General features: G+C 60.5%; 2 protein-coding genes across 5 annotated transcripts in view; one reads left to right on the top strand and one right to left on the bottom strand.

The window, feature by feature from the left end:
- Positions 1-4,289, top strand: part of LHPP (phospholysine phosphohistidine inorganic pyrophosphate phosphatase) — a 130,469-nt gene extending 126,180 nt beyond the window's left edge. The window contains exon 7 of the mRNA XM_025880145.2: positions 3,550-4,289. Within this exon, the coding sequence (XP_025735930.1) occupies positions 3,550-3,646 (97 nt within the window). The 3' untranslated portion in view covers positions 3,647-4,289. The remainder of the gene's footprint in view (positions 1-3,549) is intronic.
- Positions 4,290-8,398: 4,109 nt separating this feature from the next.
- FAM53B (family with sequence similarity 53 member B) overlaps positions 8,399-26,156 on the bottom strand; it is a 120,135-nt gene continuing 102,377 nt past the window's right edge. For all 4 annotated transcript variants that reach the window (XM_025880136.2, XM_025880138.2, XM_073884688.1 and 1 more), the window contains exon 5: positions 8,399-12,644. In XM_025880136.2, the coding sequence (XP_025735921.1) occupies positions 12,276-12,644 (369 nt within the window). In that variant the 3' untranslated portion in view covers positions 8,399-12,275. The remainder of the gene's footprint in view (positions 12,645-26,156) is intronic.

Genomic DNA, 26,156 nt, shown 5'->3' with positions numbered 1-26,156 from the left:
CTGCCCCCATCCCGCCATCACCGCCTGGCTGGGCCCCTCCGTCTGCCCACAAACCCCTCCCGCCATCACCGCCTGGCTGTGCTCTACTCCCCCTTGTGTCCCCATGTCCTGCTCAAGGCCTGAGGGGGTCTCTCGGCCCCTTTCTCCATTGCCCTCTCTGCTCTGTTCCCACTGCCAAGGGCACATCCTTGCCGGGTCTCCCGGTTCGGCCTCCGCAGTGCGGCGTCTCTGAGGCCCCGCAGGGCCCGGGTCACCGGCCGGCGCCGAGCAGGACCCTCTCCCGCTAGTCCGCTAGACCAGTCCCCTCCTGGTACCCGGCTCCCGAGCCACAGCCCACGGCGGCGTCACGTAACTAAGACGTAAGTGTCCGTGATTTCCTCTGTGTGTTGGCAAACACCGGCCTGCTGCTAATGCAATCCTTTCTTTTAATGGATTCTTGAATTTAAATGATATGTAATTAAACACAATTAGCCGGGTACGCCACTGGGCTAGGTGCCGTGCGCCGAGGGAGGCTGGCGAGCAGCTCGTTACAGAGCATCTTCTTTCCTGGGCAGATCTCCCGTTCCCTCTCAGGGCCCAGTTCATTTGACTGAACGGTAAGCCTGGCCCAAGGGCCTGGGGCCGGGGTCTGAGGAGGGGAGCCCCGGGCCAGCCATGCAGGGACTTGGAGGATGAGCCGGGTGGGGTTTGCTCTAAGAAGTTTGGTTCCTTTGAGCCATCACGCGGACCTCGCTGTTTGGGCTGAAAGCTGGGAATGCCATAGGAACGGGGGTTGGGGCACAGAGCAGGGGCCGGGGGGTCAGCACCTGCCCGGGCACGACCTGAAGCCTGCCTGGCCGTCCCACTGGCCCCGACAACCCCCTCATAGGCAAAGGGCTGGGGCACCCCCGCCTCATTGGCGAGTGGGGCTTTGGCTTTGGAGCAGCCCCTGGGCCCCAGGGATAGCTGAGGGAGCCCCCAAAGGGCACCTCCAGGGTGGCGCAAGACTCAAGCCCCGTGCACACAGGCCGAGTGAGAGGGGAGACCGGGGGTCTTCCTTCTGCTCGGACGCAGAGGAGCAGTGACGCCGGGCTGGGTGCCTGGCCTCCCACCGGCCACTCCCTGCAGGGACCTGGAGCTGTGCCTTCAGGTGCAGAGACGGCTGGGACTCTGGGCTGTCGGGGCATTCCCCCCCGCCCCGGGGTTCTGGTCCCAGCCTGCCTGCCCCTCCCACCCCACACAGCCCCCCTCTTTGACTTCCCTGTACCCCCATATGCTAAGGTCTGTCCCCCCACCAGCCTGTGTGCCCAGGGCAGGGCCCAAGGCCGGGCCATCACGCCATCTCCCTGCCGGCCCAGCCCCGGCACACAGCGTGCTCCCCGACGGCATCTGGGCTCTCAGTAATCGAGGTAACACTACTGAACCCCCGCACCTGCTCCTCGCCAGAGCCCGAGCATGCGTTAGAGACAGGGAGGCCAAGACACAGAGGTGTCAGGTGCTTGCCCAAGGTCACATGGTGGGTAGAGGGTGGAGCCACGCTCATCCTCAAGGCACAGATGGGGAAACTGAGGCTGACAGTTGGCCGGGGTTGGGTTTACAGCCTGTTCGGAGGCTCTGTCTCTGTCTCTCTCGGCCCCTCCCGCACGCCTGCGTGCCCACCTTGCTGAGCCCAGGGGTCAGAGCTGCCCGAGGAGAATCCCGTTCCCTCCCTGTCCCAGGGCCTGGGTGGCGGGGGCGCTGCACACTCTGGAGCCAGGCATGGCCAGCAGCGCCCACCGGATGCTTCTGCACAGCGGGAGGGCCTGAGTGGGGAGCGCTGGCTTCCCAAGGATGAGGAACGTCCCGCAGGAAGGGCTGTGTGCAGAAGCCCTGGACAGCCGGGAGGCATGAGCGCCATCCTGGGTGGATGAAAATGGAGATGCCCGTGGATGGCAGGTGGCCAGAACCAGAGGTCTGCAAGATTGTGGGGTAGAGGCCCGGGGAGTAGCCGGTTGAGGCTTTGTGAGCTGAGTAGTGCATATTCCTCTCTTTTTACAGCAGCTTGAGGGCTGTACAAAAGCAGGCTACCGGCAGGATTTGGCCCAGGGGCCACAGAGACCAGCCACAGTGACGGGAAATAGATACCTCGTGCTTGTCAGATTACACATGACTTCGTTACGTACCTGTTTGTGTATGTACATAGTACCCCGAAAATGAACAGTGTGATGTATTTTCCCGTGTGCCATCCGTGTAACCGCCACCCAGGTGAAGATCTAGAACACTGCCAGCACCCCCGATCACGTTCCCCTGAGAAGTAACCATGTAGAGACTGGTTGTGCCTGTTCCTGAACTTGGCATAAACGAGTCGTCCAGCTGGGGTTCCCGACCCACCCACACTGCAGCGCGGAGAGTAATTCCCTCTGAGTAGGATTGTCGCAGTGTTCTAATGCGTGTTTCTCCATCCCCTGTTGACGGACGTTTGTGCAGTTTTCCCGCTTTGTGCTGTTATCGCCAAACCCGCTTGGCACATTCTAGTACATGTCTTTTGGTGAACACGTTGATGCATTTTTGTTATGTGCGTACCTGGGAGTGAAATCGGTGGGTCACAAGTAGGTGCCAACACACAATTTGCAAAAGTGGCCGCGCCACATACAACCTTTTGACAGTGACAAGTACGTATTTCAGTGCTGCTGTGGGATAACAGATCTTAAATTCCCATGGTCACCGGATTGTGTCTGTGACTGAAAGAGTGAAACAGTCCCTTAAAATACCTGCACTGACATGAGAGCTATTCCTGCTCGAGCTGCGGGCCCAGTGGGTGGTGGTGAGGATCCCCATGCACTCGGCCCCTTGCGTTGCAACGGCCCGGGGAACGAGGTCCCAGCCCTTTTCACAAGTGTTAAAGATTTGTGGGATGTCCCTAGGAGCCCACCCCGGGTACCTCCTGTGGCCAGGACTCCAGCCCTATTACAGTTCCCTCCCACATGCTCACCGGGAGCCCTGCTCTACCTCAGGACGCAGTCCACAGCCTCTCCTCCAGGAGCCCCCACGTTGGGGTACCCTTGGTGCCACATGGGCCCCATAGCTGTTTGCCTTTATGGCGTGGCCTCACTCACCTCAGGAAATATCTGGGGCTTTGGACAGCTGTAGCCCCGCAAATCCCACCCAGCCGGAGAGCTACTTTGCCAGGAGCACCCCCTCTATCGTGTGGGAGCAACCTCGGAGGACAGGGACCGGTTGGCATGTGGACCCCTGGGGTTTGCACGGGGGCGGGGGGGGGGGAGGCACTCCGAGCAAGGTCAAGCTCATGGCCCTGCTGTCAGGAATGTGACCTTTCTGCTGGCAGCAAGGACCCCACCGTGGGGCCCTGAGCAGGCTTCGGGTGGAAGGGGTTTGGAGAGAACAGGAGGGGGGTGTGTGCGCCCTGACTGGGGGTGGCTGAGACGGGGAGTGGGGGGAGGGGGGCATCCGGTAACGGGGCGCGGAAGGACCTGGAGGCTTCCTGAGGGCCGGCCAGGCCTGTGCTAGATGTGGGGAGAAAGAGGCTTCAGAGGGGTCACAGACAGTCTAACCTGTGGCCCTGCTTTCCAGGCCGAGTGACGAGCAGCATCCGGAAGTGAAGGCTGACGGGTACGTGGACAACCTGGCAGAGGCCGTGAACCTGCTGCTGCAGCACGCCATCAAGTGATGAGCCTTGTGGGGCGGCCCCTAGCCTCGCGCCTCCCCCCACCCCCCGCCCCGTGCCCGGGCCAGGTGCCTCTGCTTCCCCCCCGACTCCTGGAGAGTTGTTGCTCCCCGGATGGCCTGCCCCCCCCACCCCGCACTGAAGTCCGAGGGTGGGACAGACCCCTGGGTGCCTCCAGGAACACTCTCTGGGAACACACTCCAGCCACCTGGCCCTGTGAACATCCCCACTAACTGGACTGAGGGACCTTCACCCCCCTGCCCCTTTATCACTCATTCTGTGCATTTGACGGAGGAGCCTGGAGAAGGTGGGGGCTTCCTGCTCCGTCCATGCGGCCCCGGGGGCTGAGCCAGCCTCCCTGGGACTGCCCAGCAAATCCCCGCCCGCCTCCTGGCCCCCACCCAGAGTCAGAGTGGCCACTGGGCACCCCCTCCCTCTCCTACCCCAAAAAGCACCTTGGAGCCCGAGGCTGGGGCAGCTCCCGGGGCACTGAAGACGGCTGTCCTTCAAAAGCAAGAATTGTAACCGCGGGAGTCAAGGCTGCGGGCCCAGAGGGTGCTTCCGGGGCCCCAACTTGGTAGACTTGAGTGTGTCATGCCCCACGTCTGCAGGGGCAACTACTGTTAAATAAACTGTCCTGACCCGACTTGGCCTCTGACTCAGAGTTTGACGCCTGGGCGGGGGTGGGGTGCGGGCCCCGGCACTGGCCTGGTGCTGCCACGCGCTTGAGCCATTGAGCAGCAGAGGGCCAGGGTCCCAGACACCCGAGCTGCCCCAACCCCCTCCGGGAGAACGGAGGCCCTGAGCGGACAGCGGGCTGCCCTCGGCCCCACCGGGGACAAGCTGGGCCGGGGCGAATGTTGGCCGGCTCTCCCGGGCCGCCCTGCGGAGGGTGGTGGTGAGCCACAGGCTTCCAGAATTCACTCAGAGGCCGGGGTTTCAGGTTTCAGAATCAGTCAGCGGAACAGATCACTTGATTGCGCTGTTTCTCCTCAAATCAATCCAGAAGTCCCTGATGAGTCTTGGGCGACAACCACACATGAAAGAAGCCTTGGGTCCTCCATAGCAGGGTTTCCACCAAGCGAAGGCAGGGGATAAAAGGCTGGACCCTGAGTCCCGCCCGAGTTGCCCTGGCACCGGGGCCCCGGGCCCGCGGGGGCTGTGCTGTCCCGAGGCGGGCCGGCCACCATTAAATCAGGATTAAGAGGAACCAGTGGCCAAGCCTTTTCATCAGGAGGAGAGGCCACCGGCAGGGCTGGTGTCCGTGGCGGGCGGGGGAGGAGGGCGTGTGGCCTGTTGGCTGCGACACAGGCAAATCGCCTGCTCCTTGGAGCCCCCTCGTTACAGCTTGTTAGCAGATCGGCGGGCCGCGGTGGACGCAGCTCGCCAGGGCTTGGAGGGCAGCGTCAAGGAGACGGGCTTGCCACGTTCCGGTCAGGTTGTCTCGCGGGTCCTTGGTTTCCCTCTTTCTCTTTCACGGGCTGCCCTCGCTGGCTGTCCCGGCTGGAGCTTGCGGCCAGGGCAGCGCCATCCCCTGAGGCAGCAGGCTCCTGTTGTCTGTCCACGGACCAGCTGCCTCGCAGGAGGGGGACAGTTGTCCGAGGGACAGCTCTGGGGTGGGGGGCGGCGCAGCCGTCTGCTGGGTCCGGCCGGAAAACGTGCCGCCCCCCCCGGGGCCGTGGGTTCAGCAGAGTGGACGTCCGCACTCTACCCGTTTTACAGACAAGGAAGTGGAGGTGTGGACAGAGGACCTGCCCGCGGGCTGACAGCTGGTTAAGGGCAGAGCTGAGACTCCGACCACGCTCTGACCCCACATCCCATGTCCTTTCTGGTCCCTCCTACAGTCCTTCCGGGGGGGTGGCCTGTGGTGGCCCGGCGGCCGTGGCTTTCTTGGTGAGCCTGCACCCTGGTGCTCCCCCCCTGGAGAAGAAATGTTCTTGGGGACTGAGGTCCATTCAGCCCTAGCACGGAGGGCACCCTCTACAAGCTTCGGCTGCCCTGACTGTAAAAGGGGGGGGCCTCCTTTCCTGAACAGGCACGCACAGAGCCCTGCGGGGGACCAGGCCATGCCAGGATGTCCTGCCACCTGGCTGGGTCTGACGACCTGTGCTGCCGCCACTCTCCCTCTGCCTGGAAGGGAGAAGGGGAGCCTCCCTCCCCTCCAGGGTCCTTCCAGCCGCCCGCGGTCCACCTGCAGCCGACCCTCCTTCCCCAGGTGGGAGCAGTTCTCAAGCCACGGACTGACGGAGCCGTTGGCTGTGGGTGGGGCTGGAGTTCAGGGCCGCCAGGGGCCTAATTACCTGTCTGCGGTCAGGAGATGTACCAGGTCTGCCGCTAAGAAATGGACCCTCCGAGCCCAGGGAACAGGCCAGGTTGGCTCTGTGGGCCCTTCCGGCAGAGCCCTGGACTGAGGGAGTGGCCCGGGCCCGGCCACGCTGCCCAGGAGGACATCCCAGGCTCTGGTGGCCACCAGCCCAGCCACGTCTGGGACGGGGAGGGGCGGATGGGGTGCAGAGGGGAGGACAGTCTTGCAGGGTCTTCAAGGGCTTCACCTACCGCCCCCAGGCCTTCCAACGCAAGCATCCACACGGTATCGGCCCGGGGCTGCATATGCCACCGGTGAAAACCCGATTCCACCTGGGTTAATCATGCAGCAAGAGAGTTTATGTCTCACCTCATTGCCAACTCCAGGGCTGGCTGGATCCGGATCCCAAGGAATTCCCAGGCGACCCTGAGGCAGAGTAATGGCAGCCCCACCCAAACTCCCCCGAGAGGAAGGAGGCAGCGTGGCACCGGGAGGACAGATGAACGTGACCGGAGTCGGAGCCTCAACACCAGGCACGCACGCCCGTCACGGGGCCCGGGCGACTTCAGTGCTACTCTCCTCCTCCAGGTCGGGGCGGGGAATAAGGCCCCTCCAAAGGCCTGGGCCTTCCTGCGGGGCCAACTCTGCCCCTCCTGGGTGGAAAGGGGCACAGAGGTGGGGACGCACGGCGGGACACACATGCCTGCCTCCTGGGGGCTGGTGGCGCCACCTCCCACCTCGGCGTGATAATCCCGAGGGCCTGTCCCTTTCTCTCTCTCAGAAGTTTCCCATTTAGATGATAAATATATTGGTATAAAAAGAAACCAAAAGTCACTCAGAGTCTGGCCTCTGTTACTGTTGAGGGGCCTTTCCTTTCGGCCTTCTTTCCAGGAGAAATGTTTTTAACACTCTCTGGATCGTCCGCTGTGGTGCTGGGGGTTTGGGGCACTGACTCTCATGTAAGCCCCGCAGGTGTTCCAACCTGCCCACGCCTGCAGAAGCTGCTCGGTCAGCACGCTGCCTACCATCGGGTGCGGGCGTGGGCCAGCCCAGCACCAGGGTCCGCAGACCCGCGGCCGGACCTGTCAAGAGGGCTGAGGGCCGCATGCCGCCCCGCGGGCCCGGCGCCGGTGCCCAGGGCAGAGTCCTGCTTTCGAGCAAATCTGTAGGCACAGCAGCTCGGGGTGGGCAGTGTCCTTCCCCTGCCACTGGGGAAAGCACAGGGTGGGGAGCGGGGTGGCCATGGCTGGGCCCAGGCCGAGCTGGAGGCTGGGGCCCAGCCGGGGACCGCCGCTGAGGGGGGCTGGACGTCTGTCTAGGGCCACCTGCCCGGGGAACAGGAGGCAGAGCCCCCGGGGCCCTGGGCCTTGGCCGTGCAAGGATGCCTAGGGAGGGGCTGAGGGATTCCCCACCCCCCCAGGATTCAGCCACAGCAGCCTTGCGTCACCTGGGTCGTGAGTTCGGTGTTCTGCACCATCCTGGAACGGGGGCTGCTGGAAAGAAACCCAACCCACAGGAAGTGTCCAAACGCAGTGCTTTGGTGCCTCATGCCCAGAGGGGCATCCTCAGGACCTAGTGGATGTTCGAGGGGAAATCTCTGTGGTCCGATTTTGTGAGCAAACGCTGGGCTAGAAATTTAAACAAGCCTCTCAAGCCTGTCCTCAAGGCTGCAAATGTCCTGACTCTCCGGAGCTTGGTCAGCCAGGCGGCGGTGATCTGCAGGGCCAGGCCCAGGGGCCGTGTGCCCCGGAGCCCACTGTGGGTCCGGCTGGAAGCACGGGCACCCCCGACCCCGGGCGGGAGCAGTGCAAGTGGGAGCCACGCTGCCCTAGTGGGGAACGGAGGCCCCGCCGGCACGTCCTCCGCACCTTGCCGGTAGGGAGGTGGGCTGCAGGGCGCCGGGCCAGGCCTTCCACAGCGGCGTGACCTGCAGCAACAGCACGACGTGGGGCACACAGCACTGCGGAGGCCCCGCTGGTGACGCGCCAGCTCCGCGGAAGGCGGACTCCTCTACCACGCCTGACTCGGAAGTCCCACCTAGCCGGCGGCTCCGCTCTGCCGGCCGGGGGCGGGGGGGGGGGGGGGGGGGGACCCTGGCTCCCGGCTGGAGGCAGGGGCTGGGCCCCTCCACCTCCAAACACGCAACCGTGTGCGCACACGCATCGCTCTGGGGGCCGGGCTGCTCGGACCGTGCTCTAGAAGGGCTCCCTCGTGGACCACGGCTGTGGCCGTGGCCAGCCCTCCTGCTCACAGTGGCTCGCTCCACCTCCCCCTCCGAGCCCCGGGACAGCTCTGAGATGTCCGCTCGCCCCATCTTACAGACCCGGCCCCGAGGCTCGGAGGGGACAGAAGGGCCCCCCGCCCACCCAGAGCTACTGTTCCCACGGACGAAGCGGGGGGAGCCGCCAACCCACCACAGCCAACAAACCACACAGCAGGCTCCCAAAGGCTGGGTACTGAACCAGGAAGCTTTATTTACACCAGTAAGAGTAACAAGCAAATTCCTGAGAGACTAGAGCGGCTCTAGTGCAAGACAGTCGTGGCCCGCGCGGGAGGCCAGGCAGCCGCGGGCGGAGGGGGCGGCGCAGGCCCGACGCGACTCGCTCGGGCCGCCTCACTTCCTGCAGCTCCACGGCACCGACGGCGTGCGGGTCGGGACAGCCCGCGACAGCCCCCATGTCAGCCCACGTGCTGTCCCCGAGCCCGGGACATCTCCTCCACGCACTGAAAACACAACTTATTTGCCAAAGAGACTATGCTAGAAGATCAGACTATCCTACCTAGGCTACCTATCTCTGCTGTGGTCTGGGGTGGGGGGTTTTCATGATCTCTTCTTTTCTCTTTAAGGATGAGGCAACGTTTTCTCTGACTGGAGCCAATGGGAAGGGTCTGACCAACTGTGCGGATGTGGCAAGATGCGGCGTCACTACCTGTACGGGGGTGGGGTGGGGGTGGGGGGCAGAGTGGCTGGGCCACGCCAGCCACGGTGTGGCCAGCTGAGCCCTGGGCCCTGGGCCCTGGGGCACTGCTCACGCCCAGGGCCCAGGCCCAAAGCGGTCATCGTTCAGGGAACGGCCCCAAGGCCACAGAGGGCACGTGACTCTAACCTCACGGGCCGACACGGAGGCTCAGGCCGGGCCCTCCGCAGAGCGTCCAGGGCTGGGTTTGAAATACCACGGAAGCTCGCTCAGGGCGGCGGTCCCCCGACCGCCCCCCCCCCCCCCCCCCGCCGGGGGGGCCGCCTCAGCCAGAGCAGGGAGATCGCACACCACCCCTGCGCTAGGAGACCCATTTGAACATTTGGGTTTGTTTCCTTTTCAGTGTGGACCTTTACTTTATTTAAATTTTCTTTGCGCGTACAAATTCACAAAACTTTCCTGCTACAAACATTTTGATGACGAGTAAGGCTTTCCGAGAATGAAAATCCATGGATGATCGGCACAAGCGCCCCCGTGGCCTGGATGTTGTCTGCCCGCGGGCCCTACTCAGCCCGGCCTCCACCGCGAATAAGGCAAGAGGGTTTGTGGTAAACGGTGAGGCTACGGCCCTGACCCGGCCCCACCCGGCCCCTGCGGGCAGACAGCGGCTCCTGTCAGTCCTGCGGCCATAGAAAATGCTCCTTCTGGAGTAGGTAGGGATGCAAGCGACAGGGACTCTCCTCCCCACCCTGCTCTCCTGGAGCCACGACCCTGCGTTGGTCCTTCAGGGTCGCGGGCAGGCAGGCGGCTTGGTGCAGCCCTCCCTCCTGGCTCGGAATGTCCTGGGTCTCCCTTCAGAGGGAGGAGCTCCCGGGCGCCCCCTAGGAGAGGCAGGGCCTGGACGACGGTGGGGCTCCTGCACGGTGAGCCTGCCAGCCCGCCCACGGCCGCACGGGGACAGCCATGCGCAGTCAGAGGGAGCCCCTAGGTGAGCCTCCCTCCAAGAGCCTCCAGACCAGACGTCCTGGTGTCAGCAGGGCGGAGCATGGACATGCCTCCCTGGGCGGTGGGGTGGCACCTGCCACATGGGGTCGGCGCTCTCCACTCAAAGGTGAACATGAAACGACTGAAGGGCGTTTCTCTCTCTGAGCAGAAGGGACAATGGCCATCCTCTCCCCCCACAGCTGCTGCTGGGGGCTTGGGCTAGGAGCTTCGGTGGGAGTGAGGACAGCAAAGAGGGGCCTGAGGACGCTGGAGGGCCAAACTCTGCCCTGGGCTGGGGTACCTTCTGCCCGAAAGTGCCCTGGGACTGGGTTTGTGGGTCAATGGGACCAGCTTGGGAGGCGGCGGGAAGGCTTGGCCTTCCCTGCCACCAGGCCTGAGAAGGGGGTAGGTTGCTGGGCAGGGTCTGAAGGCAGGTCACCTGCCCCATAGCCCTGTGACACACCCCCACTACCGTGTGCCGCCCCCGGTGACTCTGAGGAAAGGCTGCTGGGGGTCACCGCTTAGGCCCCTCTGGTTCGGCTCTCGGTCCCTCCCTGTGGCCTGGACCAGGAGATGGGGCCCCGCCTCTCCTTCCACAGGAAGGACTGCTTTAGAGGCCACTGTGGCCACTCTTGGTGTGGGCTGGGTGCCGGGACTGCCCACCCCAGGCTTTCTGAAGACACAAGGCACCAGCGTGTGCTCCAAATTCATAATGCTGCCAGACGTCACTCAACAACGACCCCACCCTCTTCCGGGTCTGTTCTAAGAAAACATGTCCTCCCTGACCCATGGTGTGGGGATCAGACAAGATGGCAGGTCTACCCAGAGCCACCAGCTCCCTGCTTTGTCTCTCCAGGGCCCTGAGGGGACATGCCTTTCGTGGGAGCCACGGAAGGGTAACTGGTTCAGGCCCCAGGACCTGCCATGTGCCCACACAACCACGATGCTCTCTGACCTGAGGCTCTGAACAATCTGGGAGGGCCATGGAGTTGAGATTTTCTCTACAAGCATCTGATGGTTGATTTTTAAGAAACACCACCATATAAATCAGAACTTGAGCACCACGCTTTTGATCGAGTAAAACAGTCAAGGTGTAAGTAGAGTTTCCCAAACAGGGTCCTTCCTTTGGGGAAAGAGGGTGAGAACCGTTCGTACTCACGCTGTGAAAGTGAGGCATTCGCCGTCCACAAAAAATGAGCAAAAGCAAAGAGACTATGAACGTGCCTTTGTTACGTGTCAGCAAACTCAAGAGAATACACCAGTTATTTTTAGCCACATGGGGAAAGGACCCAATTGCTACTGTCTGCCGAAGATGCCAAGTTTCCTACAAGCCAGACTCCAAGAGAGCAGAGCCCGTGTGGGGTGTCTGCCAGTCGGGCTTCCTGAGAGCAAAACCTCAGGGGGTCGGGGGGTGGGCGGGGAGGGGGGGGCCGGGGAGTCCGCAGGGGTGCAAGGAGCTGGGGACGCAGCGGTAGGCACTCTGCTCCCCCGGCTGACCAGCAGGGGTGCTCGTCTGGAGGTGGACGGCGCACCCAGATTAAAGCCCACAGTCCCACCGACTAGCGCGAATGTGCTTAGAATACTGCAGGGGCCTTGCAGGCCCCCCAGAGCAGCCAACAGACCTCCTCCACCCCTGAAATGTGCACAGGGCCTGGGTGCATGCACCTGCTCGCAGCTCCTGCCTCCTGAGGGCATTTTCAAGAGGTTGCCTGTTACTGGTGACCTCTCCCCACTCACCGGAATCAAGCTAATCACTCAGTGACAGGTTCGCCACAGAGAATGGCCACCATGTGCCAACCCTTCCCGAGCGGCAAGTAGTTCTGTCTTTTTGGCCAACAGATCCACCCACATCTACCCAACGCAGACGCCTCTAACGAGCAGCCCAAGCTGTTCCCCAGGCCCCCAGAGTTCCGACATGGAGAGCCCCCCTGGCACCCCAGGGCCTCTGTCTCCTGCACTTGGAATTAAGGCCAAATGGTTCTGATGTTACTACAGAGGAAAGCATCTCCCGAACCTTCCCAAGCCTGAAGCAGGGAGACCTGGGAGAGAAGGCACGGAAAACAACGGAGTGAAAGAAGCTGTGGGGCCGACCCCCCGAAATGAACCTGAGCAGGAGGCCGGGTGGACCTGAGCACAAGCCCGCCCCCAGCAGCCCCGCCGGCAGTCACGTGCCGGGCAGCAGGCCCTGTGCGACCCCAGTGAGGCACCCAGCGGAGGGGGCGGCCGGCCAGGAACAGGGGGAAGGGGCCCAGACCAGCCCAGCTGCTGTCGGGCTCCGGGGGTGCGATGGCCGTGGCCGCCGTGCTGGGGAGGGGTGGGCAGGCAGGCGGGCCAGGCTCTCCGGGGGCCACTGCGCTCGCTCCCCGGCACCCGCAGCCCCCGGGGAGCGCAAGTCAGGCCCGGGACGGGGGCTCCCCGCCGCCCCTCAGTTGTTCTCTATCTGTTCGATGTCCAACTCGCCGTCCAGGGAGCAGGGGCTGTTGCCGGCTGCCCCGCGGTCCCGCCAGGCTGAGGCCGGCCCCCAACTCCTGGCACAGCCCTCGGCCAGGGCGCAGCCGCCTGACTCCTCACAGCACTGCTCCTCCTTGCAGGCCAGCTGGTCGTCGAAAGCCGGGGGCAGAGGCTCGGGGACCGGGGTCCCGGCGGGGGTCCTGCCCCCCAGGCTGGAGGCCGAGGCCGAGAGCAAGGCGGTCCAGGACCTGGTGCTGCTGACATGGAGGGCGAAGGGGCTGTGCGGGCTGCAGTCCTCCATCCCCGCGCTCAGGCAGCTGAGGCTGCTGAAGGTCTGACAGTTCTGTGGGGAGACAGACACACCGGTCACTGAGGGTCCCGTGCCCGTCCCGAACCCAGGGGCCGCACGCCACAGACAGCTGGCTGCAGCCCCTGGGGCTATGTGGCGATGGGTCCGCTGGGCAGTGGCAGTCCACCAGAGCCCGGCCTCCTCCATCACCTGGACAAGAAGAGGGGCCATGCAGGAGCAGGTCGGCAGGAAGAAATCTGCCCCAGTCAACGAACGCTGGGTTAACAGACGCAAAATCCAGTGACCCACAAATTAGGAAAGAGCCCGAGCTTGACGCCGCCCAGTCGAAGGGAAGCTGCGGGAGGAAGGCCAGGCTCCGAACCCGGCGCAGACCACCCTTCTAAGGGGTGGGCTGGCAGAAATGCACCACCTCCCTTCAGCGGGCAATTTCGCTTCTAGAATTTCTATCTTCAGAAAACACTTTAGGATGCATGCAAAAAATCAGCAAAATGACTCCATGTCATACCGCTGAGTTGAAATGAAGCACAAGTAATCCAAATCCCCCATGATAACAGTTCCATAAAACATGTCTTTTCAGACAAGGGGAGGCGAGGCGAAGGCTCTGTGGCCTTAGAAAGAACACTGCCGGAGTGAATTTCCAGACCGAAGGGAAACCTCATCAGGCTGCAGAGCTGCACAGGGGGTCTAATGCCCACCGACCCCCTCACCGTGACCAGGAGTGGGAGATGGGGCCAGGAGGGTAGCCCTGACATCCCAGCCATCCAGAGAGCTGGTTCCCGTGTGAGCCTGAGCCCCACGCCTGGAGACACCGATTCTCTAGTGAGGGTCAGGCCCCCGTGCCCTCAACAGGCGCTCTCGGTGGTGGATGTCGCAGCTCTGCAGGTGGGAGGCTGGGCTCACTAGCTGGGGGCCTCAAGCAGACCCCTCAGTCACCCTGGTCTCGGCTGCCTCATCTGTTAAGAGGCAAACAATGGTCCCTACACCTTTCTGTAGGGCTCTTTGAGGGCCCAGTGGGAAATGGTGGCTGCCCACCAAGTGCTGTCTCTGTGTGGGGCCAGCCTGGGGAAGGAGGCAGCCTGGGGCCTCCCTGAGTGGCAGGCGTAGCTCAAACAGGACCCAAGGGTGCTTGGGAACACTTGTTCTCGAGAGGGAGCAGGCCCAGCACTGTGCACAAACGGGTTAGGTAAAACGCCTGCTCTCACAACAGAGCAAAAATCAGGACAGAGGGTTGTGACGGCTAGGGGTGCCCACAGCCTTGCCCTGGGGACCCCCCTCCCACAGGACCAGCAGCAATGCCGTCTCCTGTCAAAGTGGACTCGAGGGGAGAGATGTGCTGCAGGACAAAAGAGAGGCCTTTGGGCTCCAGCTGCTTCCCTGCAGCAAGCACAGAGAGCATGCACGGGGGAGCGGGGCGGGGACCCGGAGCGCCGAGGTCACAGGCCGTCCCGAGGGCCCTGGTCCTTTTGCAGGTCACTCTGAAGTAAAGATGACCACCAGCTGTCATGGCAAATGGGCTCAGCAAACGGAGAAAAGCCGCTGTCTCTGGACGAAGGTGGCTATGCCTGCCGTGGGCACGCTCATTGTTCCTGAACGCTCCAGAGCAAACTGGTCTCATGGGTTTGCTTTTCCTGGAATCTTTTGATTAACTGAGAAAGGTGAAGGCTAGGGGGCTGGCCGGCTCTGGGAGAGAGCGCTAGGATTGAAGAGAGAAGGGCCGGGCCACCGATGAGAACTGCGAGGCTGGCCCAGGCCTGGCAGAAGCCCGGGTCATGGCACCGGCAGCCTGGTGGCCCTCCAGTCCCCCGGTCCGGGGCCACCGTGGGGTTCAGCGAGGCCTCGGTCCGCACAGGGCACATTCCCTTCCCCACCACAGTGCAGGGCTGGAGGCGGCTCCCAGATCAGAACACGACCTGACTCTTGGCAGGTGGAGGCCCCAGACGCCCCCGATGGGAGGGTCTCTGGGGCCCCTTCTGCCTCCCAGCCACTCTCTTATCCTGCCTAGACCTGAGCCAGGACGCGAGAAGGTGGGTGGATGGCCTTGCCCGGACAGGGTCGTCAACCCTCCACCTCAGCCTGTGTCCCCGGTTGCCCTGGGCAGGAAGTGTCGTGGAGCCCAGGCGCCCGGGGAGCCCGATCCGGCACCCCCACGCGGCTGACCAGTCAGCCTCTTCGACCTAGAGGAGCTGTGGTCTGCCGTGAGTGGCGACGTGAGTCCTGTTATAAAATAACAACGTCCAACGTAAGCCGGATGTGCTGCGAAGGGGTCACAGGGAATGCCCCTGGGGATCAGCCACGTCTGTCCACCCCCGGGTGCGGGGACCCCCCCGCCGCGAGCTCTAATGCGGCAACAGTGGGAAGCGCCGGCATAAAGCTGAGGAGGAAATGCTCCCGAGCCTGCGAGCCTGCGTTCCCCTTCCCCGGCTGCTCAGACAGCCTCACCCACAGACTGACCTCGGGGGTTAAAGGTGCAGGTGGGTGGGGGTGGAGGACTCTGTGTTTGACTTTATGGCAAATGTGACAGTCTTTGTCTGGGCACCAATCATGTTAAACATTAGCCACACCGGCAGCAGGGCGCTGGGGACCCCAGTTTGCTGGGACCTTCCTGCTTTTGCCTGAAGTATTCCCTGGAGAGAGCTGAGGTCAGACAGGCTATCCCAGACCTGGACTCTGCCACCAATGAGTACCAAAGCTTCAGACAAGACCCTCTAAGCTATGGACCTCAGCCCACCTGCCAAATATGGGGTGGCCCCAGGTGCAACTGTCTGGAATAACTGGGTCCTTTTTGCTTTGCAGCAGGACAAGAAGCTGCCAGGTCTGGTTGGTGAATGTTGTCACAAGCATACCCCAGGCTGTCACTGAACCCCACCCCCCAGAAGTCCTCAAAGGCACCTGTTCCTTGACTGCAAAGCCAATGTCACCTTGAAAACTCTGTTGACTCAAAACTCAGCCGTTTCAGCCAGAGGCAAAACCAAGACCAGCCCGCTGAATGCTCCAGCTGGTGGCAAGCCCCACCTGCCAGGGAGGAATGTGACCGACACAATGGGGCAGTGTGTGTCCCGCCCAGACTCCATCCCCGGGTGAGCCTACCCCGTGCCGACACCCAGGGCCTAGAGCTACCCGGTGCCCACCACGCCCTGGGGACAGGGTCCTGCCTAGCCTCTCCTGGCAGCTCAGCTTCCCCAGAAGCCCGGCTCCCGCAGAACGCTGCTCGGGCCTGCTGAAGGCCCGGAGGCCTGCGTGCCCTCAAAAATGTCTGGGGAAAGCTGCTAACGAGTTCAAAGCACCACATGAACACATCATTCCATTGTGAAATGGTTGCTCCAGGACAAACAGTCCCCCCCCCACCCCAAACTCTGCTCTCCTGAGGCCCAGCCCTGGCCCAGGGAAGGGCCACCCACTTGGGCACAGGCCCACTCAGGTAACCAAGATCAGAAGGAGCCATGGTTGTGGCCTCAGGCTAGTGGCTGAAAACACTGTTCAGCACCCCAGTCCTAGAGTCTGGGGTGACTTCCAAAAGGAGCCCCTAAATGTCAAGATGTTCCCATCAGACCCGCCAGACCTCAGCTCTAGCCAGCACATTCCAGCCCACCCCAACCGTACCCCCAGGGTTTCCCAGTCAGGAGCATCGAGCCCCCCTTCCACATTCCTACATCCTCCTGGGTGGGAGCCCCTTGGCCCAGCTCTGGGGACAAAGGTCCTCACCTTCTGCAGTGCACCCCCAGTGGAAGTCTGTGTGGTCCTCCTTGAGGATGGAGGCCCATCAGACCCGACCCTGGGCAGCGACAGCACCTCAAGAGCCAGGCCCAGCTCCCTTCTCTATGCCCAGTCTCCCCCACCCACACTGTGAAGGGTCCAGGAAGGTCACAGTCCCTCCAGATGGAGGCACCTGTGCCTGGGGCTGCAAGCTAAAACAACACCCCCCTCCCCTGGAAACTCAAGTTAACTCAACAGACGCTCAGCCTCATCTTGCTGCACGTGCCAGCTTGGGCCCGCAAGCTCCTGCCCTCCTCTAGTGTTACTGCTCTGATGTTAGCCTGGAGGAGCACAAGGGAGGGAATCCAGAATCGTCTACTAGCTGAATTGCACCACAGGCTTAATCAATAAAGACCCAGAGCATAAGGCTGGGGGTGGGGGAACAACAGACTTCCCCCGAGAAGAGTTTGGGGATGCCAGAGTGCCCCTGCAGGAAGGGGTGGGGGCAGCCCACAGACAAGGACAAGAGTCCCCTTTCTCCCGACTGTCCTCCCCTAAAGGGGGCAGGCTGTTCTCCTCATTCCCGTCTCCCTGGACACCCCCCCCCCCGCATGCCCCGAACCTAGCACGCGTGGTGGAGCAGCTCAGGAGGGAGCTTCTGGAGTTGGAGGAACTGGGCCCACGTCTGACCCCTCCACTGCTGATTTTCCAGAACAGCAATGCAGGTCCTGGCCAGAGGTGGACTGCTGAGTCCCGCAGGAGCCCGGCAGCCAGGAGCCAGCCACCTGCTGTTTGCTGGGGAGCAGTGGTTCCTGGGACCCCTCTCCTTGGACGTTCTGCAACCTGAGCGTGGTGCCCCCACAGAGCTGCCCTTAGCATCAAACTGAGACAAGACATGCCCCCCCACCCCCAAGGCACACCCCTTCCCAGACAAGAGCTGTGGCAGAGCCCTCCACTCTGGCTTCGGCCGCTGGTCTTCTAGACAAGCACACTTGGCTTTTCCTCCATTGAAGGCTGTCCCCCCTCTTTTCAACCCAACTTTACAAATCTCTTCATGTTACAGATTTTGGAGGGAGCTACCTCCAGTATAATTTGGGCATAAAGAAGCCCAACTCACAAGTCAGGATGGTCAGACCCGGTACCGTCCTGGCCTGAGCTGCCCGGAGCCTTGCAGCTGCTCTGCTGGAAGTTGCTGGGCCCAGGGCTCTGGCCAGGCAGAGGCATTTCCTCCCCAAACACTGTGACGAGAACAGAACTCTCCCAAGTATCAAGAGAACACCAGGCCATGAGAATGGCTAGTGGTCTGGAAATTTTCTAAGTCTCATTTATGCTGGAAGTTGGCACAGAAACAACCAAGAAGGCAAGACATGAGGTTTCCTGGGGTGGGTCTTATTTTTTGTTGTTTGTTTTTTTTTAGTATCTCAGAGAAGAGAGAAAGGTCCCAGCACACGCTGGGCCGAACATGAATGCATCTCTGGCAAATGTGAATTTTGTGTGAAGGCCAGCTCTCTCAGAGGAAGTCCCTGGGGCCCAAGGAGTCAGGTGCGGGGGCTGCTTCTCCCAAGGCTGCCCTGGGTCAGCGCTGTGGGGGGTAGTGGTGACAGGCCGGGGTTGGAAATGGAGGCCGCCAGGGGGCGCGGCCCACGCTCGAGGCTGCGGCTCGGCCCTGTACAGGCGGCCCCCCCTCCCCCCCCTCCCCGGTTCTGGGCACCTCGTCACCATGCCCCTGCTACAGCCCAGACCCACTTCCTGCGCAGGGTGGGTCAGCTGTTTGCCCAGGCCTGTGTCAAGGCCCAGCCCATTTCTGTGAAATGCTTACCTTTGGACTCCACAAGAGGCAGCCTTTTTGAGCCTGGACTATTTCTCTACCCACAGGAACAAGGGAAACCCAGATAGGCCCTGAGAAGGGGAGCCCCTGGGGCCCATTGAGCCCTGCTGATTTGGCACTGGCTACCCGGGGCTCTCCTCCAGATCACAGGTTCTAGAATCAAACAGCCCTGAGGGCCAGGGACTATCTTTAGGGCATAATGATGGCCCTGGGCAGTTACTAGGATGTCCCTGGCTTCCTGGGCCACCGCTTCCTCAACTTACTTCTGCAGAGTCCACACATGTTTTCTGAGCACCTCTCTACCTGACCCTCCAAAACCCAGCTTTGCATCGTCCCCTCTGAAAGCCATATGCGAGCCTGTGTGCACCGTGCCTAGCCCTGCGCAGTCCTGACCCTCCACGCCACTGCCTGGCCCGGGCACTGGCTCACAGTAGGTGCTCAGTGCAGCCTTGGGGGATGAGAAGGAAGGACCCACCTGGTTTGCCCCACCTGGCTCGGCTGGTGCGCCTGTGCAGCCCGGAGGTCCCCAGGGTACGGTGGGCAAGAACAGGCCTCGGTGGCCCAGAGCCGGGCAAGCCCTCTGAATGGTGCCCCTCCCCCCGACCAGGCCACACTGTCACAGACATGGTTTCTGCACCGGGCCCCCAGGGGGGCAGATGGCCTGCCCGGACACAGAAGGTGTGGAAGCCAATGCGAAAGGGCCTTCCAGCAGTCTGGCAATCAGAAAACAAACATTTTGTTTCTGCGGCATGCGTCCCAGCCAGCACACACTCGGGACAGGACTTGTGAAACCACCTCGCTCTTGGGTTGGGGTAAGGAGAATTCCTTGCCTAACAAAAGTCCAGGGACCTTTCCAAAGCACACAAGGGCTCTGGCAGGGGGCCAAGGTTAACAGGCTGCTGGGATGCACGAGGTGTCGGGGGGGCGGCTTCTACAGCAGCAGGATTGTGGGGCATGGAAGGGGGACCCTCGGAGGGCATGGTGGGCATGGTTTCTGTCCAGCTGCCTGGAGCTGGGTGCTCTGAGGGCCACATCGGGGCACAGGGAGCCAGGACTACAGAATATCGGGGCCCTTGCAGCTCCGTGTCTCCGTTCCAAATAGTGGCTTCCGGAGAAAGAGGATCCTTTTTGGAAAAATGAGCAAATTGTGAACCAGTTTAACAACTGCATTTTGCAGACTGGCAGACTGAGGTCAAGACCAGGGATGAGACTTGCCCCCAGTCGCACAGCTAGTTGATGTGCAACCAGACCTCTGACTTGCAGGCTGTGCTCAGGAGAACATCTGATCCTCAGGCAGGACAGCGACCCAGAAAGGGCTAGACAAGCCCGGGCTGGAATCCCAGCTCCCGTGTGCCCTCTGCAGGACCTTGGCAAATCATTAAACTTCTGAGCCTCAGTTTCTCATTTGTACTAGGGGGCTAAGAGGAGCCCCAAGTCATAGCATTGTTTGGAGAACTGACTGCAATGAGAGCACCAAGGAGGCCAATGAAGGTGCCTGGCAAACCTGAGCTCCTCCCGCTTCCCCCCTTTACCTCCCCCCCACCCCCGCCACACTGTGCTCAGGCCCAGAGGGTGTGCCCGGGGCACTCTGGGGACACAGCACTGCACAGCGAAGGTGTCAGGGGGCTCAGCTTTTGGAACAGAATCTATACTACGGGTGATCAAATCCAACTGCCCTTTTTTTTTAAATTTTTATTTATTTGAGGGAGAGAGAGAGTATGAGAGAGAGCACGAAAGCAGGGTGGGGGCAGAGGGAGAAGCAGATGCCCCACAGAGCAGGGAGCCTGATGCAGGACTTGATCCCAGGACCCTGGGATCATGACCTGAGCTGAAGGCAGACGCTTAACCAACTGAGCCACCCAGGCACCCCCCAACTGCCCTTTTTATTGTTTATTTTATTTATCTTATTTTTTAAAGATTTTATTTGTTTATTTGACAGAGAGAGAGAGAGACAGCGAGAGAGGGAACACAAGCAGGGGGAGTGGAGGAGGGAGAAGCAGGCCTCCCGCCGAGCAGGGAGCCCGATGCGGGGCTCGATCCCAGGACTCCAGGATCATGACCTGAGCCGAAGGCAGACGCTTAACGACTGAGCCACCCAGGCGCCCCCCAACTGCCCTTTTTAATCCAAACCTGCTTTCAGGAGCAAGAAGACACGGCAGTGACAAAAAAGGTAAAATCTCTAGGAACAGAAACAGAAGAACTGGCAAAAATCATACGAAGAAAACCATCAAGAACACAAACGCAGGCTTGCACAAAACAGAATAACACGGTGTGTTGCAGATGGGAAGACTCAACCTCAAAAATTCTGTAAGTTCTCCCCAAGTGAATTCCTAAGCTGAATACAACCCCAATCTAAAGTATCAATGGCACCCCCCCCCACCATCTTCAAACAAAGTGATTCTCAAGTTTTTAATGGAAAATAAACAGAAGAGATTAATCAGGAAAACTGTATGGAACAGTGAGGAGAGACTCTCTACCCGATGCTGAGACATACAAGAAAGCCTTAATAACTAAGAGTACCCTACCACGTGAGGACACGCAGAGACCAAGAGACCCAGCTCAGTACACCGTGCAGGTGGAATCTCAAAGCACAGAGCAAAAGACGGAATTTTCAGTCGCTGGTGTTGGGATAAATGGGGGGCCATTAACAAAGAAAAAAGAAAAGTGGGCTCCACACTCATGCCATATGCACAATAAAGTCCATCCACATGGACCAAAGATTGTAACATGAGCCCTAGAAACACGGGAGAATCCCTTCATAATCTTGGGATAAAGGGGCCTCTCTAAAACTCGACATCCAGACCCATAAAATAATAAATTTGATAAAAACACACACAGGTCAAAAAAATGCCACAAGCACCAGAGGGAATGTAAAATTGTACAGTCACTTTGGAAAACAGTCTGGCAGTTTCTCAAAATGTGAAACACAGAGTTACCATGTGACCCAGCAATGCCCCCCCAGGCACACACCCAAGAGAAACAAAGACATGTCCACACAGGAACATGTGCACGGGTGTTCGTCTGTCCCCAAAGTGGAAACACCTGCACTGTCCACCAGCCAGTGAACAGATCAGTACGACGCAGTCTGTATGGACGACGGAATACTACCCAGCCACAGAAGGGAGAAGCCCTGACACCTGCTGCGACAGAGGGGACCTTGGAAACACCAGGCTGAGTGAAGAAGCCACGCAAAAGACCACATGCCGCACGATCCCATTTACACAGGAAGTCCAGAACCGGCAACTTTCGGTCCAGAGTGTCAGTTACAGGTTGCCCGAGGTTGGGGGCAGCTGAGGGTGATGGGAACTGACTGGGGGGGAGGGGTACAGGGCTTCTTTTGGGGGTGATGAAGTGTTTTAAGATGGGTTGCAGTGACCCACTGGCATACTGATGGGAATACACAAATTCAGGAATATATCAAAACCACTAAACTTGTACACTTTAATTTTTTTTGAGATTTTATTTTTATTTTTTAAACGCATTTTTAATCTCTACACCCAACATAGGGCTCTAACTCACACCCCTGAGGTCAAGAGTCACATGCCAGGTGCCCCTGAACTTGTACACTTTAAATGAGTGAAGTGTACAGCATGTGAATTGTATCTCAATAAAGCTGCTAAAGAATGGCAAAAGCAAAGTCAAAGACAAGGAACAAATCAGAGATCAAAATCTGTAACTCATATCACAGGCAAAAACTAATCTCCCTAACACACCACTGAGAAGAAAAAGACCAAAACCTCAACTTTTTTAGAAGGACAAATGAACAGAGCTCAGGACATCCGAACAGCCTTCGAAGAGATGAAGAACAGAGGCTCGACTGCTAACAGAAAGGCGAATTAAAATGACACAGAGAGACCACATGTCACCCATCCACTCGGCAAAACCCGAGTGTGACCCGCGTGTGTCGGTGGGGACACAGGCCACCTGCAGAACCCATGAGGGTGGGCAGCTCCTACAATGTCACCTGGGCCACATCCTCAAGGCGACACACACACGCAACCTGTGGCCCAGCAGCCCTCCTAGTGGAGTGCATCCCCCAGAGGATCCACCTGTCGTGTCTGAAAGGATGCAGGAGCCCGGCAGCTCACTGCTGAACGCGCCTGCACAGGCGCGGGGGCCTGGCAGGGGGGCCTGGGAAAGACAGGCCACATCCACAGGAAGGGACACCTTGCAAGCTCGCGTCTGACACGGAAATACCTCCAGGGTCATTTAAGAGAGCAAAGTGCAGAAGAGTAGGTATGGCAGTTATCTTTTGTGTAAGAGAGAATAAAATTAGAAAATTCTTATTTGCTTCTATTTACACAAAGGAGTTCTAGAAGGATCACAAGAAACAAAGTAGCAGTTAACGTGAAGGCAGGACTTTCCACTATTTTAATTTTTGAACACGTGAAGGTACTATCCAAAATTATTGTATGCGTGTGCATGTGTGTTTATTTCAAGAGGAAGATACACACTAAGTTAGAAATTAAGAGAAAGATGATCCACAGGCCAAAATCTTATTCAAATGGTCACTTCCCTTTTCAAAAAAAGGAGGCCCCCCCCATCTCTCTATTAAATCATTTTGATGTTTCTCCATCAAATTTCTTTTTGACTTTCCTTCTTTCCTTATTGGCAAGAACGAGGTTTGTGCATTTTTCAAAATGGCACTTTGCACAACTGTGCAGGGGGAAAAAAAAAAAAAAGCCCCTACCAGCCCTGAGTGCCTGCACTTAATAATCACCAAATTAAATCTGAGGTTCATACAAGCACCGGATGTGAAAACATCAGGAAGTGCCAGCCCCGAACTGGCGAGTGGGCCACACATGTGCCAGACATCTGCGTGTGGGTGGGCAGCGCGCGGGCGTGCTCATGCGGCTGGTGGGCGCTTTCACGGAACACCGCTGGGGGGGGGGCATCCCTGGAAAATGTCTCCCCACCTCAGGGGTGCGCGTGGCTCCCTGCCCCCCCGCCCCCCCCCACCCGGCAGAGGCTGGTCTGGGGCTTACCGCTCCATGGGGGAGCACGGCCAGGGTTGGTGGGCAACCCCAAGGTGGGGCTGGGGACTGCTTTGTGCCCCAAACCCTGGTTCTCCCGGAACAAGGCCCGTCTCTCGGACGCCGCCGTCCCCGGGCAGTTGGGCCGGTGTCAGCCACTTGAGCAGCTGCCCAGCCCTGCCCGCGGGGGGCGCTAGAAGGCTGCGTGTTTGTCAGAAGGGGTTGAGGAGGAACGGCCCCTGGTGCCTGCGACAGCCCCGGCACTGGTGAGGGGGCATGAGGACATTTGGACAGGCACCCGCGACCGTGGTGTGTGTGCTGGAGCCGCCCGTTTCCAGCTGCCATCGTGTTTCTACATCTGGCAAAGAGAGGAGAAGCAGAGACGAAGTTCAAAGTGTCAAATTCAGCCGTACTTCCTTCCGATTTGGTAGGGGGAGACCTCTTCTCCACCCCCACTCCCACACCCCGCAATAAAATCTAAACCATGAGAAAGGTAAGCAAGCATTGCAGGAACATGACTACCTGGTTTATCTGCTCAAACAGGCCTCACATGGAAAACTGCAGAAGCAACGTCGTCCAGAAGCTCCTCACGGGCTGCCCCTTTCAGGTGACAAAGTGCTCCCCATCTTAGGATGAGCCTGGCTTCCCAGTAGGTACCCACACCCCTGTTCACTCCCAGGAGCCAGCATCCTGACGGGTCACAGACAGCACCGGCTCTCCTCACACTTGGCACCTGTCTCTGTAGCCAGAGTGGGAGGGCAGGCTTGGGGAGCAGGGATGTGATGGAGCCCCAGAGAAGGGGTGCCCTGCTCTGCCAAGCTGCCTGAGAAGAGGCTCCAGAAGATGTGTACAAAGTGTCCGGCTCTGCTCACTTTTGCAGCATGAAGGTGGGCTCCCTCCGCAAACCCAGAGAAGCTCCTCACTGACAACATAGCTGGCCATAGCAGGTGACGTGGGTCCCCTCCCAGCTCTGTGACTTGGTCAAAGGCCAGGAGTCCGAGGGCGACAGCTCCCCGGGAAGGCACTGCAGGTAGGAGAATGGTCCCCGGTAGGGGCAGCAGACACGAAGTCTAGGTGCCACTCGGGAGGGCCTCGGGCCGACCCCGCCCGGCTCTGGGCCTCCATCTGCCCTCTGTTCTGGGAAGGGGTGGAAGGGGTAGTTCCCAAGGGTCGCCCTTGCTGGCTCTGGGCCTCACAGCCGGCGGCAGAAGGCAGGAGACAACAAACATACTCCAAGGGCAGTGTAACCCAAGATGCGTCTAATGGGGATGCAGGCACCTGGCTTCTGGCTCCAGCCCGCCACACACCGGGTGTGTCCTGGGAAAGTCCTGCCGGCTCCGGGCCCATCTGTGCAATGAGAAAGTCGTCCTGCCTGGGCCCGGGGTGTCCCCACCCTGCCCTGAGAAGCCGCTGTGCCCAACCAGCTTTGACGCGACTTGAGGCCTGGCACCAAATCCAAATCGGAACTGTTCCTCTGCCCCAATGGCCCCAAATGGCCGCCCTGAGGCCAGACCCGGTTCCAAGCTCCAGACCCGGTGGGTCCCATGAATGTCCTCACGGGCCTCTCAGCTCATTGTGGCTCAAACCTGACCCAGTACTTTCCTGAGTCTTCATGAAGGGCAAACACCTCACGCCAGGGCCAAAGGCCCAGTTTTCGGCTCCCGGCAGCTCCGTTCCCGCCTCGCCCGCGGTCCCCCTGCCCACCCAGCTCCCTCTGGGGATACCCTCCCTCAGCCAGGATCACCCCTTTCCTCAAACCTCTCTCTCCCCTTATAGCCCAGCTACAACATCCACCCCGGCCCCCCGCGCGCGCCATCCTGGAGCCCCCACACCCACATCCGTGGGCTGACCGGTGGGCTCTGGAGGGCCCAGGCGGGCGGCAGGCCCTCTGCTCATGCACCCTTGATGCCTGGAGGAGTGGGGTCGGCTACTGGGTACAAGGCTCAAGTGGCGACCCAGCTGGGGCGGAACCCTGCCTCTGCCGTGAGGACGGGGTCTCCTTCTGCTCCTTATGCAACTTAAGTTTCCCTTTCCCCATCTGTGAAATGGGGAAATAAAACTGCTCTCATGGGGCTGTGATGGCGATGAAACGAGATCACACGCAGGGCTGAGTCAGCGGGGTTTCGACACCACTTCGCGGTGCCCAGCTGCGCCAGGAAGGAGGCGCAGGGGTCCGAGCTGCGGCCCCAGGAGGAAGCGGCGGCGGGGCTCACGGTGAGAGCCGAATCGCAGACACGCCAGGCGAAGGGGCGGTGCGGGCCCGCGCTGGCCACCAGAGCCCCGTGGGGGCGAGGAGCGGCAGCAGCCCAGCATGTCCCGGCTTGCCCGAGCACGGCAGGTGGCCACAGACACGCCTGCTGGCGCCGGGTGCGGCAGGACATTCCCGGGCACATTCCGCTCCTCTGGGCTGGCTGTCCCCACCCACGGAGCCAAGGTGAGCAGCAGGGACGCAGCGCGTGGGGTCCTGGTGCTGAGCCCCAGAGGCCCCACGAGAGGACTGCCTCACCCGAGGGCTTCACCTCAGCACTGGCTTCGCTTTGGGGTGGGGATGGGGGGCTCACCCTGGTCTCTTGCCCACCAGGTGCCCTTCCCGGTTCCATCTCTCCAACCAGATCCAACGCTGTAGCAATGGCACAGCTTGCATCCCAGAGCAGCTGGACCAGCGGACCTGGCTCAGAGCCCCAGCTCTGCTCAGTGCCCCATGGGTCACCTGAGCAGGTCCCATCCCCTCTCACAGCGGCTCCTCTGAGCTGCAGGGAGGGACGACCGGAGACCACTGTGGGAGCCAGAGGGTGCACAGATCTGGGAGGCCGCACTGTGCTTACTGGACTTCTAGACGCCCGTGGCCGCCAGCCCTAGGCACTCCTCGGTCTCTGCTGACAGGGCACCCCTAGTGCAGGGGCTTCTGGGTTCTCCAGAACCAGGCCAAACCCAGCCAGCAGGAAATCCAGAGTCCAGGCCAGGAGCAGGCATCCGGGAGACATTTCCTTAAAGGGCACTAGAGGTGCCAGGAGGCCCGCGAGAGGCTGTCGAGGAGCCCCATCTTCAGTA

This window comes from Callorhinus ursinus, unplaced genomic scaffold (assembly GCF_003265705.2).
Source record: "Callorhinus ursinus isolate GAN/ISIS: 27379988/994484 unplaced genomic scaffold, GSC_fseal_2.0 scaffold58, whole genome shotgun sequence".
Classification (NCBI taxonomy): Eukaryota; Metazoa; Chordata; class Mammalia; order Carnivora; family Otariidae; genus Callorhinus; species Callorhinus ursinus.
The sequence above is the reverse complement of the archived record's forward strand: the minus strand, read 5'-3'. Positions and strand labels throughout refer to the sequence as shown.